Source organism: Hippoglossus stenolepis, chromosome 6 (genome assembly GCF_022539355.2).
Source record: "Hippoglossus stenolepis isolate QCI-W04-F060 chromosome 6, HSTE1.2, whole genome shotgun sequence".
Lineage (NCBI taxonomy): Eukaryota > Metazoa > Chordata > Actinopteri > Pleuronectiformes > Pleuronectidae > Hippoglossus > Hippoglossus stenolepis.
The window spans coordinates 16,039,819-16,062,605 of record NC_061488.1 but is presented as its reverse complement, the minus strand read 5'-3'; the positions used below and the strand labels follow the sequence as shown (position 1 = coordinate 16,062,605).

At 42.4% G+C, this 22,787-nt stretch overlaps 3 protein-coding genes across 6 annotated transcripts in view; 2 read left to right on the top strand and 1 right to left on the bottom strand.

The window, feature by feature from the left end:
- The first annotated feature begins 10,038 nt into the window (after positions 1 to 10,038).
- wfdc2 (WAP four-disulfide core domain 2) lies at positions 10,039 to 11,364 on the top strand. Its single transcript, XM_035159468.2, has 3 exons — positions 10,039 to 10,197; positions 10,664 to 10,801; positions 10,945 to 11,364. Exons 1-3 carry the CDS (start codon positions 10,095 to 10,097, stop codon positions 11,076 to 11,078), a joined length of 375 nt encoding a protein of 124 aa, XP_035015359.2. The 5' UTR covers positions 10,039 to 10,094; the 3' UTR covers positions 11,079 to 11,364.
- A 575-nt stretch (positions 11,365 to 11,939) lies between these two features.
- Positions 11,940 to 18,990, bottom strand: pigt (phosphatidylinositol glycan anchor biosynthesis, class T). 2 transcript variants are annotated; one of them, XM_035158428.2, is made up of 11 exons: positions 18,541 to 18,990; positions 17,490 to 17,667; positions 16,336 to 16,463; positions 16,058 to 16,158; positions 15,731 to 15,887; positions 15,532 to 15,629; positions 15,159 to 15,315; positions 14,656 to 14,856; positions 13,652 to 13,817; positions 13,415 to 13,498; positions 11,940 to 13,300 (listed from the first exon to the last, which is right to left on the bottom strand). In XM_035158428.2, exons 1-11 carry the CDS (start codon positions 18,947 to 18,949, stop codon positions 13,051 to 13,053), a joined length of 1,929 nt encoding a protein of 642 aa, XP_035014319.1. In that variant the 5' UTR covers positions 18,950 to 18,990; the 3' UTR covers positions 11,940 to 13,050. The 2 variants fall into 2 exon arrangements, with proteins under 2 accessions (XP_035014319.1, XP_035014317.1); XM_035158426.2 differs by having other exon boundaries at positions 16,058 to 16,161; positions 18,541 to 18,988.
- Positions 18,991 to 19,606: 616 nt separating this feature from the next.
- Positions 19,607 to 22,787, top strand: part of phactr3a (phosphatase and actin regulator 3a) — a 33,366-nt gene continuing 30,185 nt past the window's right edge. For 2 of the 3 annotated variants that reach the window (XM_035158430.2, XM_035158429.2), the window contains exon 1: positions 19,608 to 19,919. In XM_035158430.2, coding sequence (XP_035014321.2) covers positions 19,817 to 19,919 — 103 coding nt within the window. In that variant the 5' untranslated portion in view covers positions 19,608 to 19,816. Of the gene's footprint in view, positions 19,920 to 22,787 lie in introns of all 3 variants that reach the window. The other variant, XM_035158431.2, reaches the window with a different exon arrangement.

The window sequence follows — 22,787 nt, the reverse complement described above, 5'->3', positions numbered from 1 at the left end:
TATCTGTGTGGAAACATGGACAGGGTCATATTCCCATGTGCACCAACAGAAATGACATCTGATCTCGGTGTTGACACTCGACTCATTTATTGATGTTCGCTGGCAACATGTACAGGACGACCGCAGACAATGTTAACGCCATACTTGAAGGAGCTCATTCTGCCCTGTATTTTCAGGTCAGTGGCTTTCATCAGATGTAATGGGTGCACTGTAAATTATGAATGAAGAACCACTCTGTGGATGATGAGGATGATGCAGATTATTCGTCGCCGCTTCCTTCGGTGCCACTTCTCTGCGGAGGGATTTCACACCAGAGGGATGAGGGCTGTATTACTCAAAAGTGTAAAATAAGGAGATTAGAGGCCGCAGCCCGCGACTGCCATCGCCATCTGGATTAGGGTCCGGATCAGGGGTTCCCAAACTTTTTGTTTTTTTTATTTCTTTTGCAGTTAGTGTTGATGTTAGCATCACAGCAACACTCGTTTAAATTCAACCTTTATTTTACTAGTATATTCTGTGTGATCAGGATGTTCTGAGAGTCCAAAATGAGAAACTGACAAAGTGCTGTGGCCGGTCAATACTGTCAGAGGACTCACAGCATAGTTGTTTAGCTGTATGAGATGTACACAGTTAAGAAAGTGAAAAAATAAATGAATAATGAAAAAAAAATGATTGCCGGGATTATTGAGTTGTAATATCATAGTGTAATATCACTGCCACTGTATCTGCCATCTTGAAATGTTACTGGTGGTTTTGTAAATCTTAAAAAAGAAAATGGCAGCAGATCATATAACAAGACGTTATTGATTAACACGAAAAATAACCCAAAGGGAAAAATTCAATGACTAGTGATGACAGGTCCATACTGTCTGTGGCTCTGAAAATCTCCAGAAAGTGAAAAGAATAAGATGCTCAGTTTTTTTAAACCCTCTTCAACAGAATAAATAGGAAAGGTGCCCAGATCTGAGACACCGTCCTGAGGATGATGAGGATGATGAAGACGAGCAGAAAACAACATGGGACACGACTATTTCAGAGATGAGATGGTCATCCTCCCTCCTCACTTCCCCCTGCTCGTCCTGACTGCGAGGGAGAGCGAGCGAGCTATTTAGCATCAGAATAAATGTTTACTTTTTGAAGCAACACCATGCCTGGGAGTGTGCGGGGCCCCGGGGCTAAACATTAGCGATGTGGCAGGGAAGAATGATCGCTGTTGATCGGGCAGCATGCCGGCAGCTGATGACTCTATCGAAGCAGATCAAGTAATAGATGATTAATTTAGACGCTGAATCAATTCGAGCTGTTGGCTTCGTCGGGGCCTCGCTGATCCTACAGGCCTTCATTGGGAAGTGTTATACAACATATGTGAAAGGCTTCCCTGCATTTGAAGTGGTTGGGATAAGAAGCTGCTCTCAACATCATCACTTTTCACCATCTTTTCTCCTTTTTTTTTTAGCTTTATTCACCTCATTTGGACTCATTGATCTGCAGTAAATCAATCATTAAATCATTAGCTCAATCTCTGTTAAAAAAATTGCTGGTGTGTCAATTACCGTGCAAATTCGAGATTCAAAACATATCAGTGAGCTGGAGTCTGATCCCGCACCATTTTCCTCTCTGCTGTGTGATAGAGGTGTAGGAGGAGAGGAGGAGAAAGAGGGAGGGGCGCGGAGAGGAGAAATGAGGTTGAGCTCTGGTGAGGATGAATAGTGGAGAGAGGAAAGAGGAGGGTGGAGTAAAGAGAACGAGGAGGGGGAGAAAGGGTGCAGAGAGGGGTCTAACTCTGGCATAAAAGTAAATTCAAATGCATTATTCATGGCTCTCTGTGTCAAAATATCATTTACGTGTGCTGTGTTGACTCATGGCTCGTAAAATGAGAAGGACATGAAAAGAAAGAAAGGAGAGAGGAAATAAACAACTCAGGAGGCTTTTTCTCTATTCTTGGCCCCGAAAATAAAAAAAGGAGCCCCGCTGTGCTCTCCCTCAACTTATTAGGCATCAATTATTTATTATACTATCTGTTTACTATTCTTTATCTGTGTAATAAACAGCCACCTTGTCAAAGAAAGTCTCAAATGGGTCTTCGGAGTTTGCAGGTCTGAGAGGGGCCGAGGGGGGTTTCTAATGCGAGATGCTAATGCTCAAGTGTCCTGAGGTAAAAGACTCGCTTCTCTTGTCATTGACCCTAAAAACCTATAACACACAATTTGTGAGGGCGACGGTTCTCAACTCATCAGAAATCCCCCTCTGCCACTGTCTTCAATTGTCTGCTTCAAATCTGGGCCAAGATAACCAGCTGTTTGCATGGTTTGTTTCCATTTTAATTTTGGGGGGATTTTCTGTATAATGAGCCACTGCCACTACTGTACTATCATCAAGCCTCCAGCTCCTCTGTTTGGGACTGCTCGCCTCACACAGGCCAGCACATTGGCACCACAGCAGCTCCTGCAGGTGCACGGCAGAACTGCCTTTTGCATCGGCTTCTATCTTCTTCTTTTTTTTCTAATTACAGTAACAGTGGTTTCAAAACTAGGGGTCGAGAACCACTCAGCGGGTCGCACGATAAATCGGAGGGGTCATGAGATGATTAAAAAGATTTCTTAAAAACCTTGGTACTGCATGAAATTATATTCTTTTCTATTATCGGAGGTTCCATTTAATCTCAGCTTTTCTTGTGAAGTGTTAGATAGTGTTACCGCTCCAGGCCTTTTAAAAGTTAGTCAGATAAAACCGGGAAACACACGTATCATTTTGTGTTTAAATTTGTTATAACCAACAGACAAATACAAAGTAGACATCGCTTCATTTTAAGTGGTCGCAGAGTGAAAAGGTTGTAAAAAGGTCTTGTTTTTGGAGCTGCAATAACATTTTGTAGAGTCAGGTTAGTGTATGTGAATTTTAAGTCCAAGTTATCAGTAAGATATTGTATAAGTGGGCTAAATTATGATTGCATATGTAAAGAGAATAAACCGTTTTTGCAATTGCATGAAAATATAAATGAATGAACACAACTCAATCAATGAAGGAATGAAGCATGTTGTATTTACTACACATAGATTCTACATGTTTGCTTCTTGCAGTTTCCTCAGTCTTCCTCTGCTTCACATTTGTATGCATGCATGCATGTGCGTGTATAGGCTACATATATATGTGTGTGTGTGTGTGTGTGTGTGTGTGTGTGTGTGTGTGTGTGTGTGCGTGTATCTGGTGAGGCTGGGGGCACACATGACCTGCTCTACTTTTATTTTGATTTATAAGGCTGGTGGAGAGCATCATCACAGAATCGCTTCATCTTCTCTCCTTTATTACACCACATTTGTTTTCATTTTACTCCCAAGGCCTGGCTGAATACATTACAGATTTCCCATGGGGCCCCGGGGCCAGCTCCTCTGCCATGGGAGACAATGGGATGACGGGGAGGGATTTCTGAGCATGCTTCATCATTAGAGGCATTAGCATTATTTTGACTTCAAAACATTATCACAGGATTATCGTTATTCTGGTTATTAGCAGGATAAGTAGACGCATTTGTGGGAGCATCAGTCAAGCGTACGGGCTGGAGTAACACAAGTCATAATTGCTTGAGCCAGTAAGTCATAATTTGAGAAATTAAAAGTGTCATTTTATTTAAATCCACAATTTATTATGTAAAAACAACAATAACGACTTAGTCTTACACCCAAAGCTTTCTTCTCTTCTCCTCCCCTCCCCTCTCCTCTCCTCTCCTTTCCTGATGTAGCTTCTACCTCAGATCCCATTTTTGCTGATTTATATGAGACACCCCCACATCCCTCTCCACCCCCACATCCTCCCACAGACCCTAACAGTCATGTGACACTTTGCTTTTTGCCTGGGGGGTAGAAAGTGGGACACAAAATATGATTCAGTCCCCGGATGATAGCTAAGAGTGGAGCATTATGGTGGAGATAATATGGCAATTGGGTTTAGCATACAGAGGTCAGCGGCAGGTTAATGCAAAATGTAATACGTGATTGACTCTGAAACCTGGTGGGGGAGGGGCCTTGGGGTCAGGGGGCGGCGTCCAGACTTGTTTTGGGTCAGTCTGGAAACAATATGAGCACGAGGAAGGGAATTATGTCCATTTATCATGTTTGTCATATGACTTTGGCCTGAAAGGCTCTGGTTATATCTGCAAAGGAATCCAGCACATGTGTATCCAGAGCACTGCATCCAGTTTTATGAAGGGAATTCAGTTTTTAACATTTATTTAATATCTGTAAAATAACAATACCTCATCTCTTCAAAAGAATAATCTGCTTTCACGTTTGCTGTTAAGTCTTAAAGACATAGTGTAAGGGGTGGATAGTGAATTTTAGCGTCAGCCATATTCTTCCTTTCTGTGGTTCCACTATGCAAGCATATAAATTTGTTATATTGTACATCACCATGTACGTGTGTGTCTTTGGTGAAAATAGAAAAGGTACAGGGAAGCCATAGAAATTGGCAGATTACCTCATTTTTAACTCTTAACGCTCCCTCACAACTCCAGCCCCATAACTGTCGATGCTAATGTTCACTTACAGTCACACTGAGCCATCTTTTCTCCCGCTTCATTCACGTGTTCAACATTCACAGCCACCACTGAAACTGATAGCATCTACATCATTTCAAGGGCATGCAATAACAGCCACTATAGCCGAGCCTTGGTACATGAATACATAGAGGAAAGGTTTCCAGCAACATTGCTCCGTGATTGAATTCCCAAGGACAAGAGGAAGGAAAGAAGGGGAAACATTGGGGACTTGGAGAGGGAAGGTGAGGGAGCAGGAACAAGGTGTTTCTACGGTTTGGTGCGGTGAGAATGAAACATAAAAATTCCCAATTACGAAACCACTGCAGCCGTGTTGATGTGCACGTGTGTTCTGAGCATACATGTGCATGCAAACACAGGCAACACACACCCCGTGCAAGTGTCAGATGTGTCAGTGTACGGCAGTAAATGAGGAAAAACAATAGATCTCAGATGTTGAAAAGCCCACAGCTACTGAGCCTGCTATAAGAAATGTGGGTGGACATGTAAATTGCATGGCCTTTCTGCTCCTTGGGGTAAAATTACTCCTCACTGCTCATCGCCCCCTGTATAATAACCTCCTGGATTCTCTCTGCTTAAGGGTTTGGGGGATACCTGTCAATCAAATCAAACCCAAACAGAATACATTTACATAGTTAGACTGCGCTGCAACATCTGAGAGACACTGAAAGACAAGAAATGTATATGACATCATCAGATTCTACTATTTTGATCAAATCCCAAATATATAGTTCCAGGAATAAATACCCATTCAGTCATAATCATTATTTATTATAGAACTTATTTTACATGAATAATTGTGTACAGATAAGTGGAGGAATACAAAAACAAAACAGACCCAGGCTGCTGAGATCTGTAAGGGGAGACCCCCACCTGGAGGTTGTGAATGATATTGCACCCGAAGCAGGGAATGACGTTCTCATACTGAACTACAGTGTGCAGACATTATTTTTGAAATGCATGGTTACAGCTGGCCTGAAGGAACGACCACACTGAGGGTCACATGCAAGAAACATTTATATATATCTTGAGTTCAGAACAAACCACATGATTACTGTGTGGGCCTCACTTGTTCTTCATCGCATGGACTCAGAGCGTCTCTTTTGCAGAATCCTCCTTCACTCGGCCTGTGTGTCTCACTGCAGCCTGTTCACTGAAAGGATCACTTCACCCAAAATACACAGAAAATTTAACCAAAACCCTGATTCAAGTACCACAAGTTTATATGGTCGTTTGTTTGCTCCCTTTTGACCAACTACAACATTTAAATGCTGCTATTATAACAATATAATATGTTTTATATACTATATATACTTATGAAGACCAAACAAACAAAAACATTAATGTGATGTTTATTATAAATTAATATTGCATTCAGTTTGAAAATAATGAAATTGTAACATCACCTATTTTGCATTAATCCGTGGTATAAATAACATGTACAATGGTTTAAAACACACGGTAATGTTGTTTTCTCCAAATATAAGTGTTTATTAATATATGTAGGCTGGTGTATCGAGACAGATAATAACAATATAGTGAGACGCTGTTGTAGATAAACCGAATGGGACAAGTCATAGTTTAAATTAAACATATTGTACAATAATGAGGACTTAAAATGTTTTTACAGCGACCAATAACTGCATTATAGTGATTTACTTTGTGAAATATCTGAATACTTTCATTAACAATAAACTAAGAAGGAATGTATGTAACTTTTTACGTGTTTTAAATCCATTTTACAGGGGGATTGGAGTTTTTATATGCTTAATTACTACATTCACTTATATCAGGTGAATGATTGTGGTGTTCACATCATACGATTGGAACCAGGACGGCACCTAGTAGAGTTCATACCTCTGCCAAGTTCAATCAAGCTGCACCAAATTCCACACACTCATTGATATCTGTTCTGTGAATATATTGTTCAATGTTAAAGAAAGTGAAAGAAATCCTGGATTGGGATCAGCACCAAAATTGAAAGGCTTCTTTCCTGAAACACACAGCCTCCTACCACCAAGTGTTGGGCAGATCCGTTCTTTTGTTTATTATTGAATTAGTGTCGTCATTAATCCGAATAATCCTCAGACCTCACTGCACTTTTTCCTGAACACATAGTTGTTCTGAAAACTGATCGACCTGTTCTTTGAATCTGCTGCTCAGCTGACATATTGTGTTTTCAGCTGATCCACTGTAGACTGGCACCACCTTATCAGTATCGAGGGAGTGAATCAGATACACAGTCCAGTCCCACAACAGAGGGAGCCTGGCCACACTGAAATCTAATACATGTAAACCTGCACGCTGTCTCAGGCCGAAGCCAAATGTAATTGTGCAGACTATCTCATTAATGTGCCCTTATCCCTGCGATCACGTCTCGTGGATGCAGTGTTGTTGTCTGCTCGGGTTCATAAGGACGGACGTCAGGTTTTTATCTACAACGGAGAGAAAGGAAAAGACTGAGGGGCAGCAAACAGACGTATAACTTATTATCAGAGTCCAGTGAAAACATATTTGAGTGCAGACTACCAGCAGCCCAACATGTTGCTTTATAGTCCAACTGTAGAGACGGGCTCTTTTTAGGAGTAAAATATATGAACCCATTTATCATATAAACACCACATTCACACAAAGACTAATGAAATATATACACGATGAGACCTGATCAATGACAGATATTGTAGAATTATAGGTGACTGATGACTTGTAATGTAACCGTAGCAATGGTAAGTTTCATAATCATTTAGAACACTTATATTAAAATTTAATTTATGTATTTTCATGCGTAACATTTTAATTGCTGCTCCATGTCTCCTTGCCTATAGGAGTTAATTGGTTCCTATCGACCATTGCAGGACTGGTATGAGTCTCACATGGTGGAGAACGTCAGTGCAGGAGGCCTGGTTAATGCACTGTTCTACTGTGTTGGTGTTAATTAGATGAAGACAGGAGACAAATAAACGCTGTCTTTTAAAGAGAGGTTGCAGCCTGCTTATTACCCACAGTCGAGTAGAGACACGCTACCAACCAAGACAAGAGGGTTGCACAAAAAATTTCCTTTGAAATAATGTACATTTTTCAACTTTATTTTATTCTATTTTGTTATTATAATCTTGTTTTTTGTATCTGGGAGAAGCAACGATGAAAACTGTGTGTGAACATCCATGGCTCACTTCACTCTAAGGCCCACACACTGTCCAAACCCTCATGGAACAGCTTACATGTAAGACCGGAAAAGGCCAGCAGATGGCGATGCAGGGCGAGACAGAGAACACTAACTGGGGAGATAAAATAGAAAATAAGACCAGAAATAATTCCTATAGATCAAAGCAAAGTGGCACAACACAAGATGAAATGGGGGAAAGTTTTGCCCTGATGAATGTTTTATTTCAGCTTCTGGATGTACTGGTATTGTAAATCCAATTATTTTTAATGAAAGAATTTTATTTATTTAGATCCAATTGTGTGTCGTGTATATTGTATGTCTGTATTCAAATTTAAAGACTTTTTTGAAAGAATACAATTCGTCACCTCTGTCAGACGCATTCCCAAGGTTTTTTTTCTATCAATGAAAAACAACATAAATGAAGATGCTGCTAATTCTGTGCAATGGATGCAAATAAGTTCATTGTAGCAGCAGAACATTATCATTTCTAAAGAATATTAATAACAGCACCGAAATAAAGTCTAGAAAATGATCCACCCACCCAATTGATCATGAATAATCAGGCAGAGTGTGTTCACAAACACAAACATTGACATCCTTTTGACATAATCTCTGAAAAGGTTCCACAAGCCTTAAACAAACGTTGAAAAATGTTATTAACAGAGTTTAGTTTTTCTATCACTATATTACTTTTTACTAACCCAAGTAAGTAGTTTCAGTATAAGACAAAATCAAAATGCATATTTCTATTTAGGCTGGAAAAAGAAGTTTCAACAGTTCTGTTCTTGTTATGGAAGCTTTCTAGAAGCTGGTGAAAGGAGAACTCAGGCAGCAGCTGATGTCTTATGAGGAAGGTTTTAATGTAGACTTGATGCATCAAGGAGACCAGAAGGTGAAACAATATACAAACGCTAACAGAGTAACATGAGCAACTGTCACCCCCAAGTCTGAAGATGTCTCTTCATCTACTTGCGTCACCCATTCCAACAGCACATCCATGAAAGGCTAGAATTGCTGTCACTCTCTATGTTACATGTAGGTGTTCGCATCCTATTGGATAGTTAAGCCTAAAGTAGGCATTCCTAAATCATATTGTGTCCATACGCCTTGCCACTGGTGAAATACGCAAAAGAGTTAAAGTCGGTGAGAGTTGAAGTTGGTGTCTCTCTGTCTGGGGCATCTGAGTTAGATATGAAAGTCCCTGAGTGTAGACACTACAATGTACTGTTGGTTGGTCCTTTATCTACAACCTGACCTGGGGTACTGCTTAGAGAGAGAATGTCAATGTCAATGTCAAATTTATTTACATAGCACATTTAAAAACAACTTGGTTGACCAAAGTGCTTTACAGGTGGATTGGTACGACCAAAGGACAGTAAAAACGTAATACATTAAAGTTCAAGTAATGCAAATAAAACACAATTATTAATGTAAAATAAAAATAATAAAATAAAATAAAATAAAATATAAGAAATACGACAAGAAAAATAAAATCAGCTGCGATGAAACGCACTCAAGTCGAGGAGAAAGCCTGTGAGAACAGGTGTGTTTTTAATAGTGATTTAAATTGTGTTAAAGACGGGGCAGATCTAATGTGTAGTGGTAGGTTGTTCCACGGGTTTGGGGCGGCTACTGCGAAGGCGCGATCACCTCTTGTTACTAGTCTTGTCTGAGGTTTGTCGAGGAGCAGTTGAGTGGCTGATCTCAGTTCCCTAGCTGGAGTGTGCATAATGAGAAGTTCGGATAAATGAGACGGTGCCAGTCTGTTAAGAGATTTTAAAAGTTAAAAGTAAGATTTTAAAAAACGATCCTGTGACAGACAGGAAGCCAGTGTGGGAGGCACAACATGGGTGTAATATGGTCTCTCTTTTTTTGTCCTAGTCAGCAGGCGAGCAGCAGCGTTTTGGACTAGCTGCAGGCGTTTAATGGATGAGTTGTCTAAGCCTACATACAGGGAGTTACAATAATCCAGACGGGAGGTTATGAACGCATGTATAATTCTCTCTAGGTCTTTTTGTGGTAGGTAGGCCTTTACCTTTGCTATTTGTCGCAGAGAAGGGAGTATCTGTGGAATTTAGACAGACACTCTTCTCCTGTACAGATATGATGTGTAATATACAATATACATAATATATAGTGGCATATACAGTCCCCCCCCCAGTCCCATGTTTCAAGCTGCTGGAAGAAGTGGGGCTGCTGTCACATCCAACATCATCAGGAGCCCTGAGGTGTGCAGACCATCAGGATGGAACTCAACAGGCACAAGGACCCAGCATCCTGTGACTGTGCTGCTCAGCCTGCAGGTTGTGTACTGGGATATTAGTGCACACACACACACACACAGGAGTTCATTCGTGTGTGCACCAAGTTAACAACATGGGGAAACACTGGCCTGCAGTTTTTGCATTGATTTTAGCTCTCGGTGCATATGTGCACTTTGACACAGCGTTTGCTGAAGAGGCTGAACGCAAAACAACATGTAAGTTTGTTTCTGACTCAACTCAATATGTTTTAACGTGTTTTTAATGTGTGACCTGACAGTGTATGATCAAAAGTCAATGTTTGTTGTTGGACAACCACGCAGCTTCATTAATGTTTCCTCTGTTGATTTTGTTCTCCTTCTCTGATCTTTCCCAGAGCAGCTAACCACCCACAGTCTGTTGTCCCATCACACAAGGGCGTGTGTGTGTGTGATGGAGACCGTTATGCAGACCACAAATGTTGTGTGTTTGACTTTGGAGCCGTCTGTGTTCCTTAGTATGAGCGACAATGTTTAAACCACATTCTCCGCAGTTAAAAACCTTCTCAGTGACTGAACTGTCATGGAAATCAAAGCTTAGAGAGTCCACAGCCGAAAGTTCCTCCCAATCAAAAGCCACGATGTCCCAAACTCTCTGTTTCAGTCTCACTCTCTGTTTGTATATTTCACTTCTCTTCCCCTCCAGCAAAGCCAGGAACATGTCCTCCCAGGACATGGGGCGCAGGGCTGTGTGCTGAGTTTTGCTCCAGTGACTGTGACTGCCCCGACAATGAGAAATGCTGCTCCAACGGATGTGGACATCAGTGCATTGCACCATTCACAGGTTAGATATGAACAAAGTGACAGGGAAATCCCAGGAAATGCAGCTTCCTGTGGGGTCTGTGTGATCACATGAATGTGTTGACATATTGCTCATGAATACCTGAACACAGTGACTGAGTGGGTTTCTGTCTTTTGTCCTGTCAGTGAAGCTTGGCCGCTGCGCTCGGCCCCAGAGAACCAACATGTGTGCTGAGTACTGCTATCATGATGGTCAGTGTCCGGGAGAGCAGAAGTGCTGCAGAACAACCTGCGGTCACGCCTGCAGCGAGCCCTGCTGAGTGGACGGCCACTGACTCAGGGGTCACTTTCATTTCCTTTCCTGTACTTGAAAGTGATTAGTGGGTATTTTGTGCAAATTAACTTAATCAGTTTACAACTTCTTAATCATTTAATAATGTCAATGATATTTTGGTTGATTTCTGTACGATTGGTAGTACTGTATATTCTAAACCTTCTGAATGGATGAAAAATGTACTGCAGTTATTTTGTATCTCTTCCTCGTGGAGTTATGGGATGTTTTCTATTGCCTTGTATTACAAAAAATAAACATATTTTCAGCATTTATCCCCCTGCTGGTCACAGGTCTCGTGTTTCACGCTTCTGCTTTATGTGCATATCTTAGGCCAGAGCTTGGCCTGAAATATAACAAAGGATGAAATATGCCAAGAACAAAAAGCTCTTACTGGCAGAAAACAAGAGGTGGCCAAGAACTTCTGGTGCCCAGTTCACACTGCTGCACCCTAATCTCCACAGCTTAAATAGATTAGTGTATATACAGCCAAATTTCACTTTATACTGTATAAAAGTGGGACTAAAGAAGTGTGAAGGCTGAGCCAGTGGAGCTGCGTTCCCTGCCTGACTTATACCGACTTGTTTGGAGAGAAAACATAGTTTGCAGCAGACCAGATATGAACATCACTTATGTGGAATGCTGCTTATTTCCTTTGTTTTTGTTCCGCGCCGTTGCCAAAACGTGCTGGGGTGAGAAGCGCTGACCGGCCAAATACAGAGACGACAGTGTTTGTTCTCTCCGGGTCTGCCAGAAGTGGGGCTGAGTTTGTTAACACAAACCCTCTCAGTGGGAAGTACTATGTCTCCGGTGTAGTTTGAATCATTAATGTACCTTCTCACACAGATGGTAAATTTAATGTCAGTTTATTAAAAGGTGATAAATGTTTCAGTTTTGCCACACACACACACACACACAAACAGTGCAGCTTCAAACATTCACATTCAACGCACTTCTTCTCTGTGACGGAAAGCAACATAACAGACTTTGAGACACACAGACATAACTTGCATGTCAAGCATTACTCGTTTGTCTGCTGTAAGGTACAATTAAACTGCATTTAATGCTTACAAACTTAAGGCATTTGATTTTAATGACCTGCAGACATTGTCATTCAACATTCCGGCATGCTTTTAAGAATTAGTGCAAATTAAATCATTTAATAAAAGGTCTGTTCCTACTTGCAAATAAATAATGTGGTTGCTCATCGACAACTTTTCAGGGGCCATGTGTTGTTTTCTGTAGTATTACACAACTTGTGTCAAGTAAAATGAACACACCAGGGACTGAAAGGGAGGAGGATATACGTGTCCCATTGTTGTTCCCATTGCTGTGTTTAGTTTGCTTGGGAGTGGAAACTGCAAACCTAGAATTTCCATCTTTTGATCTCCTGTCATACCTGAGCTTTGTCAAGATGAAACGTTCTGACTGGATCATTGTATTTTATCTTTCCTTACAGCGAGCTAGGAATCAACAGGTCAGGATGGCAGTATGAGACCAAAGGTGAGCATTCTTTTTTCTATCTCTACTCAGAGATTTAAATAGTGCAGTCTCATCATTGTAGAAACATCACAGTTCCCACACAGAAACAAAAAGCCGAAGTGACACTTATGATGAAGTGGAGTCATGGTTTCTGACATTCATAAAAACACAAACAATCAAACAGATGCAGTTACCACTGCTGCATAATCCACAGCTTTGGTTCCTTCTCCTTCTCAAACAATAACGAACCTCCACAGTATTTGTCGTTGGCCAACAGGAAATGATCCTGAATATGTTCATGTTCAAAACTGTTATTCATCCTCTTCCATTCAAAAACAAAACCTTGAAGTTGACCTTCAGTCAACATTCACACCAGTGCTCGACTCAGCTTTTCCCTGAATGTCACATGTAACCAGTGGTTTTGCCAAAAGCAAAGCTTCCTTTCTGAAAGCAGAGCCAGTTGGCACCTCTGTCCAGCCTCAGAGAAGCGGCACGCCCCGCATCTTGCGGATGATGTTTGCTATCCGCTTCGCCAATCCTGGGCTGGGCTCTTCTATCTGAAAGCTCCGGGTCAGTAGATTGTAGAGGGAGCCGTAACCCACAGCCACCACAGTGCAGGTCAGGCAGATGACATTATAGGGCATGCTGAAGTCTGGGGTTGGCAGGTTGACCAGCAGAGGCTCAGTGTAGACGCGCACAAAGTAGCTGGATTCCTCTTTACAGGGAAAACTGGAGGGAGATGGGAAAGTGAATCATTTGCATTTATAGGAACAAGAAATCAAAAAACACATGTCACAGCGCCACAAGACATTTTCCTCAGAAAAGAAACAAACTGATACTTACAAGCTGCTGAAAAGGGGGCGTTCCTGAGTGCTGTTTGTATCCATGGCGACAATACTTGGGACAAGAGAGCTGATTACTGAAGACCTACATGTTCAAGAGAGACATGTTAGCAATTGTGAAGGTGAGAGATAAATGAAAGCCTCGACAATGAACACAACAAAACCATCTGCTCTTATGCTGCTCAAAAATCATAGAGTGACACGAATGACAACATGTGCATCTATTTCAGAAACTCACCCGACGTAGAAGCCGTGGTTGGGATCAGGGGTGTATTCAGTCCATTTGAGCAGAGCCCTCTCAAACTGCACGGTGACCTCGGTGACGGAGTTTGGAGGAAGCTGGACAAGCATCTCCAGCAGGTGGGGCCTCAAACGGTCCTTCGATGGCTGGTAGTGGATGTAGCCTGGCACAGGAAGAGAAAGGTGGAACCAGAGAACTGATTCACTAGTGTGGTGTTTATGCACTGTACATGTGACTATTATGTGACAATAATTTAAAAGTAAAATGACTGATGTTTGAGAAAAAAAACTAACCAGCAAGCGGAAGAGATATCTCCTCCATTAAAAATGATTTACCAACACACACCTGACAGCTTTGTAACTCATGTTCTCCCCCTTGTGGTGAAAAGAAACTATTGCAAGGAACTACATGAAACAAGGTTTTCTGAAGGGAAAGGGAACGGCACATACTGTCAGACATGTGTGCAACTCACGCAATCACAAACTGGATTTGCCACCAATTAAAAACAAGTTACTAAAGAGTTACTTAAGGTCAAAGCAATGCAAACTAGAACAGCAGTCTGTAGAGCACATTCCTCCACCAAGGCCCACACACTCAATAGAGGCCAGATTTTTCATCAAGAACTAACAATTATTCCCTTCATTGTTATATTTAATTGTTAAAGAATTGTTGAAAAATGAAAAGAAAAAACTGCACCAAAATTTCATGGGCTCTTCCCTGATCTATACGAAATCCTTCCACTAAGTTTTGTGGAAATCGGTTGAGTTGTTTTATGTCATCTTGATATCAAACAAACGGACAGGGGTAACCCTTGAGCTTGATTGTGTTTGGGATGTTTGATAAGACATTTCTCATGATGATAGTGCATTCTGCTGTGCATGGACAGAACAGGTAACATCTTGTAGCATGTAATCATCTGAAATGTTACATTATGCAGTTTCGTGAATATACTTTGTTTGAGGTGTATTTCATTTTTTATAAACTTTCTTTGAGTGACTCACTGGGCTTGTTGTCCTTTCCCTTGCTGGTGACAGTGAGCGTGTGAATGTAGAGACGGAGATACCAGGGAACTGAATCCAGCAGCAGCACAGGGAAAGATCTGTACGGGTGATAGTTGTACATCAGCGTGTGAATCTCTCCCGCCTGCAGCCCGTAACCAGCCACATAGCGCTCGCCGTGGAGCAGAGGACGCAGCATGTCACCTAATGAGGAGAGCACGTGACAAGGGGGCGATTTAATAGACCAACATGTGGGAAACATCACAGCAGAGACAGGAAATATGATAATAAAATGCTGCCGATGTTTAAATTTAGAGGTGGAGCTGGAGATTATGATGCAAAACAGGTAAAGAACAAGTTGTTTCTCATCTCGAATTTGTTAAAAAAAAATCATCTTTAACTTAAAAGGTATGTCACCAAAGTTTGACAAATGAACATGGACTCTATATAAACCATGTCACTGGAAACCAATAGGTGAAATGTCACCATCCGCAGTTCTCACTCACCTTCACTGGATTTCCAGCGGATCAGCAGGTTGAGGGAGCGCACGGTGCCAAAAGTGATTTGTTGGGTCAGATCGTACACGGAGAAGGTCCGTCTGTCCCCCAGCACCACTGCCTGGCTCAGCAGGGGCGTGGCCGGGCTCAGCTCAAACTGCTCCCCCTGCAAAATGACATCATGTTTGTCTCAAGCAAAATGTTGGCAGATAATCTGTTAAAAGATTATCAGATATAAAAAATATGGAAATTATAATCAGTTAGATTTGTTTCAAATATTATTGAATATTTCCTCATTGATTACGCTTTGACAGATGAAAGTTAAAGTTAAATTAAGGAAAATAATGAATTAAGAGTGAAGTGTATATTGAGGAAATCAGACCTGAGGGTTGTCTGTGACATCGATATAGATTTTACTGGAGGAGGCCAGTGGACAAGCTTCTGTCAGGGTCCGAGAGAACATCTTGAACAGAGACCACTCTGAAGGAGCAAACAACTTGAATTAACTAACACCAGGAAGATGTAATCAAACTCTTTAGTCCTACTGATGTAGGAAACACAACACAGCTCTGTTTCCTCACCTCGTTTGCCCTGTCCAGACGTGTGCAGGTCAAAGACCACGTTCAGCGTCTGTCGGAGCTCCCAGGACGTGGGAGACACAGGTCTGATGTGCACTGCCTGGGAATGAAAACTGCTGTGGAAGAGTTTCTCTGACTTCATCAGGACAGCGAGACCGGCCTGCAAACATGGCAACGTAATGAAAGAGAAGAAGAAAGTGAGCCAGCTGCCGTGACATTCGAGCTCCTGTGTCACCTATAGATGCACACGCTGACATCTATAGTTCTGCCCTCATATATACAGTATATATACAGTATATATATATATATACATATAAAATACACACTCACCTTGGATCCACATGGCAAGAGTTTCTTCCATGGTGTCAGATTCTCTGTGCAAACAATCTCTCGTGGGAGGGTGGCATAACGGAGGAAGCGATGGTCCGTCACTTCTAGTTCAACACAAAAACAAACACTCAGTCTCTACACATACAATGTATCCTGGACGGTATCTATAGCCCCTGCATACTGCACTTTAAAAGGGCTGAGGACCCCCATTAGCACTTAGACAGGTTCATCACTACAGAGAGTTAGACCAAAGGGAGACTGAAGGAGCCTCACTGTACCGTTGACGATTCCCAGTGGTTTGAAGGAAGCACTGGGCTGGACAGTGTTGGTGGAGTCAATGAAGTTGAGTGAAGCACAGAAAATCCCTGACAAAACATTCGTTAGCTCCTTCCATGTTCCATCCACACTGAAAGGAGCAGAACAAAACGGCATGAAGATGTTAAAGCGTCTGACAAAACACACCCAATACATAGTTAAGACGATTGTAGCAAAGAAAGAGTGATGAAAAAGTAATTCTGAAAGTATTTATTCTGTAATGTCAGAAATGTGTATGAATATCGTGTAGTTTTTAAGGAAAACGGATGCAAAGCTTTGAAAGCTTTTTCATGTCCTTGTAAATGAAATTTCAAGTAAACATTTTATCCCAGTTTTATTCCTTTCACGTATTCATCATTAATATTAACCAACATTTTTACTGCCTCCTCCATTTAGGTTCTTGTAGTTTATGTTTTCAATGTTAACTTGTTTTTATGATATTTTAATATATCTCTATCTTTTCTCATTTTCACTAACTGCTGGAAAACCCTTCACATAAACAGAATAATAAACTAATGTGTTCCAGTGCAAACATAGTGATGATTTCCACTCAACACATGCTGTGATGGGTTCTCAAGCCGATTATTATTTGCACAATAAAAATTAGTCTCTGAAGAAGTGCAAGTTGACAAAAGAGCTTGAATTTAGCAGCCAGAGCCATAACTTTGTGTCATGTTTCTCTGTTCAAGGAATCCACCCTTGGATTCTCATTGTTCTTTACCTGTTTACCAGTTTACTAGCCTAAATGTACGCTACCGGAAGTAGTGATGCTAGTGGATGTAGTGATGCTAACGCCTACCCCATGTTGCAGTGTGTGCAGTGTGTGCGTACGCGGCTCCAGAGGAGTTCAGAGGACATTTAGGCTAAGAACATGGTGTAAATGACGCCATTCCGAGTCAAATTTGAAGGAGTCACCAGTTACTTCAATTGTATTGGATTTGGCTGCTCGCTGTTTACCCCTGATACTCCAAAAGTGTTTTGTGGACTCAAACACTTCACCCACTCCTCCATCGGCATAGTGGTGAGTAGATAATGAGTGAATTGTCATTTTTCTGTGAACTGTCCCTTTAAGTCTAACAACAAAACATTTCCCCAGCAGCCGAAGGGTTGAACTCACTCTGTGACGGAGTCCTGGAACCACACCCAGAGTTCGGCCCCAGGAGGAGAGGGCAGATATGGCTGCCCCCACTGCATGGTCCTCCAGTAGCCCTGTGTGAAGGAGATGTGCAGCTCTCGCACTGAAAACTTAGAGATGACCTGGCCCAGAGACTTGGGGAACAACCGGTAGTGGGAGACTGAGGAATATAAATAACATGACACAGTTTGTGGTTAGATAAATCATTGTCCTGCGACGTGTATGATGTGTATATGAATTAACAATGAAAACACTTGGAGTGTGTGTAATTTATGGGCTGTGGATCTCTCCTCTTTTTTTTTTTTACATCCTTTCACAGATTAACAGTGTTGGCTACAGTAGTAATACAAATCACCTTTACTAAAATATCAACGTCAATTTAATACAATCAGCACAATTGTGATCTATGGAGGAAATGAAGTATATCCTCTGTAATAAATAACAAGTAGAAATTCTACTTTTCATGCATCCGAGGGAAAACATTTTTCACCCTTGCTAAAACCCACTACAACTGGATATTGAACATAAAACACAAAAATACAAAACACATTTAGACATTTTAAGACTTTCACAACTTTCATTTAATTTATTAGGATATAATCATCATTTAGATGGAGGGTGTGAATTTCCGAAGACCTTCTGTTACCATATGAAAGATTAACAATTCTGCAGCAAAGTTAGTTATATACTTTCAGTTATTAATGATATTCAATCACTAATGAAATAAAAGAATCATGTCCAATAGACTTCGACATGATTGGATACCAATAGACTTTGGTCTAAATGTCCTACAGCTCTTCAACAAAGGTTTAATGGTCAAACTGTGAACTGTCACTCCGAAGAAGGAATTACCACAACCTGGCAACCCACACCCTGATCTTAATAGTTACTGATGTATAAATGATCTGTTGAGCTTCAGTAAATTATGTGATCGTCACTGATGAAGCCACTGATCGCAGCTAATAAACCATTTGTTGATAAATGACTCAAATCAAGCAGCATGTGCAGGTATCCCTGTTAGCAGTTAGCTTGCCTTTGTTTTCCCTGGTGAAGTCAGTTTCCCACAGGGTGCGGAACTGGAAGCTGGCATAAATATCTCCAGAGTGCAGTGGTCTGATCACCAGCTCCTCCTGGAAGTCGTCTTTGGGCCGGGGGCCGGCGGAGGGGGGGGCCGCGGTGTCAGCGGCAGGAGCCTCCTGCTCCTCGGCTGCAGATTCATCCGGAGTCGCCTCTTTCACCTCGGTCGCTTCCCACCGCCTCTCCTCCGCCGCGGGCTGCCCGGCTGTTTGTCCCGCTGTCTCGGTCACTGTTTGCGGACCGTCCGCAGCGGCGGCACCGTGACCGCCCGGTGGTGTCGTCTCTTGACTCTGTGCGACGGTGAACACCGACACAACACAGAGAAACACCAGCAGAGCCGAGGAGATGCACCTGTGAGCCGCCATCTTTCTCTTCCGGCGGAGCAGCACTTCCGTGTTTGTGCGTCACACGGCGAACCAGCCAATGGGCTGCTTCCATATGTCCAGTGGCTCTGACATGAACCTGCTTTGTTTTAGGAGAAATGATTTTTGATTTTATATCAGTGGTGAATAATAACACTGAAGCATTGCATCCTATATATAATGCATTTAAAATAATTATATTTGAATAAATGTAAATAGAAATATATAGGACCCAGTGATTTTAATGCACAGCTTGATTTTTGGATTTTGCCTTTTCCTTTACATGTTTTATTTTACATATTTTAATGTATAAATAATGGTGATGTGCAACATGTGTGCGCTCATAAATATCTGCAATTAACCCATTAGTCATACATTTCATAAATGCTGGATGAATTTATTGTTATTGCCTCGACATCATCTGGCGATTTTATGACGCTATTGAACCCACGTTATTATAGTAGATTTGAAATAGATGAAATTTAAATATACGAACACTGTTGCACACAAAACGCATTAAAATTCAATGGCACATAACATGCATCAGTGTGTGCAGCATGTTAGTAGCTGTGTTGAATATTTGGTCGCGTTGCTGGACGGGGACGAGCATCACAGGGGGCACATCACCCCTCCCACATCATCCAGACACACACACATACACACACACGCACACACACACACACACACACACACACACACACGGGATTTCTGCTCAGCCATGGCTCCCTGGTAGATGCTCAAAGCGGCTGTTGTCAGAGCAAATTAAATCTGCACCAGCTCGTTGCTTTTCCTCCTCCTGACCTTGCCTGCCTCCGCGTTGAGGGGGGTTTTCAATATTTTATTCGGGATTCCTGCGCTGTCTGTCTCCCCATGGCTACATCGGATGGACTAGACGGCTGTCTGCACCGAGGCAGATCTCAAAGTGACCCGAACATCCTCACCGAACCGGACATCGACCTGGCACACGGCACAGGTAAGACGCGTCATTGTCTCGATCGCCTTTATTTGTGCCATAAACGTGTTTTCGTAGGGTGCCGTCTATTATTCGGCGATGCAGCGGTTTCCATCTCCTCGCGTCTTCCCCCACTGGGACATCACAGCACCATGGGATAACCAGCGCAGACGCTTCCAACCCCGCACGCAAAGATACGAGAACCGCATCTGAATGGTGGAGGTGCAAATTGGAAATTAATGTGCCATGGCAGCGTCTGTGAACATAGACGCGTGCGGCCCCCCTCCAGATTTGTGCGTTGTGTGCTCTGCACGCCTGTAGCCCAGTGCATTGGGTTGTTATGGCTGCCAGTGTTTGGGAACCAGCGTGCGGGGCCGTTTAATGTGATAATAAAAAACTGTAGTGCCACACTTGTACAGTATCTGTTGATCGGTGCGTCCTGCTGCGTGTTCGGCTCCTCAGACACCGGGTGCATGCGTGCGCCGCGGTGCCAGTTGGAGCGCATTTGTTGTGTTTGATGCGAGCCACCATTACTCCTCGTTATTCTGCAGACACATGGGCTTCGACTCTCGGCTGCATTTGTGAAAGGGAAGCACATGCACATCTCAGTGTATAGACTGATCTCTGGGTATGTTGACTGCTCTGCCACCCCCACCCACCCCTCACCAGACACACACACACACACACACACACACACACACACACACACACTGATCACTGTGATGCGATCAATGACCCCGGCCTCCCACGTGATGTAGCCTATATAGGTGGAAACACACCAGCCTCAGCACATCCACGCCACACACACAGCAAAGCCATTGACCAATCCGCTTGATCGATCCTGCAGGTGTGCTTCCTAACCTGCTGCCTGTGTTTATTGTCTCCCTCTGCTCTGTTAGCTCTCCCTCTGCATTATGGAATAATGAATTGATCTTTCATTAATGAGAGGAGAGCGCCAGGGAGCAGTCATGTTCTGCACCTCACCAACCAACAACACACTTCATGTGGCCCTCGTTATATTGGCTTAATTTCCTCTCTCCCACTCTTAAATTACAAGCTTACTGTTCCTTCAGTGCGAATGCATGGCTTGATTTGTCCTTTTTTTTCCTTTTTTTTTTTTTACGTAAGTGTGGTTATTTATGGTCATATTGTGTGGGCCTGGAAAGAGTCATTGCTTACTCCCACACATGGTGTGTTTTACGCACATGAAGAATGCTCGAGTGAATGATTCAGAAAAAAAAGTGTCATTCACCTTTCAACTGCTCCCTAATGAATCCTGCGTTTTTTTCTTCTTCTTCCAATCTCTAAAATCACACCTGTCCTGCCCCCACAGCAGATATTTTAATGGACCCCCGCTGAATTCAGTCCTCTCCTGTGTGGACGATTTAATTCACACATGGGTGGATGTGTTAATGTCACACAGGGTCTTTGACACACCTGAATAAACAACGCAGCAGCTTGGCAGATCAGCCGGGCCATCGTCACGAGAGCTAAAGCAACCCGGGCTCCAGTGACCATCAGCCTCTAACACTGGAGTAGTACACACAACCGTGCTACTACTATGTGAATATAACTGTGCAAATGACAGACACAGTAAACACACTTGTCACTGCATGGACAATGTCAGTGTCTGGTGACCTAAAGTACACAACATCACCCACCCCCTCTCTCTGTGTGCGGATCATCACTGCGCTAGCGTCTGGGACACCAGCCTTTGCCAAAGTAATCCTTTGGCAAAGGCTGTCTTTTTCCTCCAGCACAGAGGCCCTTGCAGCTGCAGAGGCTGACACTGTATTCATGCGCTTGCTCCACACTGGGGAGGAGACTCGATGGAGACGGCAGTTACAGCTGACCATCACAGAGTAGCAGAGCAATGCTTTTATTTTTCTTCCTGAATGACGGTGCAGTGATAATCAGGAGCCACAGGACAAGGGGACTGTAAAAGTCTCAATCCATTTGTCCTAAAAATCCACTTTTTATTATGTGCAAAGAAAAAAAAACATTTCAAAGTGTTCCTGCTCATTGTTTTCTCCTATTGATGCTGTAACTTTTTACCCTTGTGGAAAAGAATGGAGACCTCCTGCTCCAGCTTTTGATTAACAGGCGTATATTAAAGTTGTTTAGGAGCATACATCTGGAAACAGGTGCAGGGGAATAAAAAACTTGTTTAGTCAGTTTGTCCAGACGAGGGCCCTTTTGTATTCTCCCGCTAATAAAATGTCACTTTCACTCAAACTTCCTCTTAGTCATTGCAGACTGTCGACCGAGGTAATGGTGTGGAGAGGACACCTTCAAGCTTCGCGGACAGGAAGCAGGTCCTAGCAGGGCTGTCCCTGTGGCCTCTCTCCATAAATACATTCTTCTGTCCTGCAGAACAATGGACACAGCCAGAGAAACAGAGCGAAATCAAATGCATATTGGGACAAGTCGAGTGGGAGTATCAGCATAAGTCACTGTAAATATGGTGCAGATGAAATGTAATATTATGATTTTATTTAGAAATATTGCACATGTACAACAGTTCAATAGAGAATTTTGTTAAATAAACAATGTCATCAGGGACAATATCATCTGAGTTCTGTGTCTCAATAGATACAACAAATAGATAAATGAATCTGGCCTTAATTTCAGATTCTGAGATTCATAATACTGAATATTATCGGTGTCATTATTTAACCTGTTGAAGTTTGTTTTAAAATAAATGATTAATATTGTAGTCTGTGGTGCGGTGTTTAGGCCTCACAGGTTCATGGTTCAAATCCCTGTTTACATCTCTGTGTGGAGTGTGCACGTATCTGACGTATCTGTATACTGGCCCTGCAGTACACAGTGGACATGTCCAGGGTGTACCCCACCTATCGCCCACTGTCAGGTGGGGTCGGCTCCAGT

Coding starts and splice junctions, on each gene's coding strand:
- wfdc2 (XM_035159468.2), top strand. CDS start 10,095: ATGGGGAAACACTGGCCTGCAGTTTTTGCATTGATTTTAGCTCTCGGT. Junction 10,198..10,663: donor GGCTGAACGCAAAACAACAT/GTAAGTTTGTTT, acceptor CTTCCCCTCCAG/CAAAGCCAGGAACATGTCCT. Junction 10,802..10,944: donor GTGCATTGCACCATTCACAG/GTTAGATATGAA, acceptor TTGTCCTGTCAG/TGAAGCTTGGCCGCTGCGCT.
- pigt (XM_035158426.2), bottom strand. CDS start 18,949: ATGGCGGCTCACAGGTGCATCTCCTCGGCTCTGCTGGTGTTTCTCTGT. Junction 16,162..16,335: donor ACCACTGGGAATCGTCAACG/GTACAGTGAGGC, acceptor GTGTTGAACTAG/AAGTGACGGACCATCGCTTC. Junction 13,301..13,414: donor CGCCCCCTTTTCAGCAGCTT/GTAAGTATCAGT, acceptor ATCTCCCTCCAG/TTTTCCCTGTAAAGAGGAAT.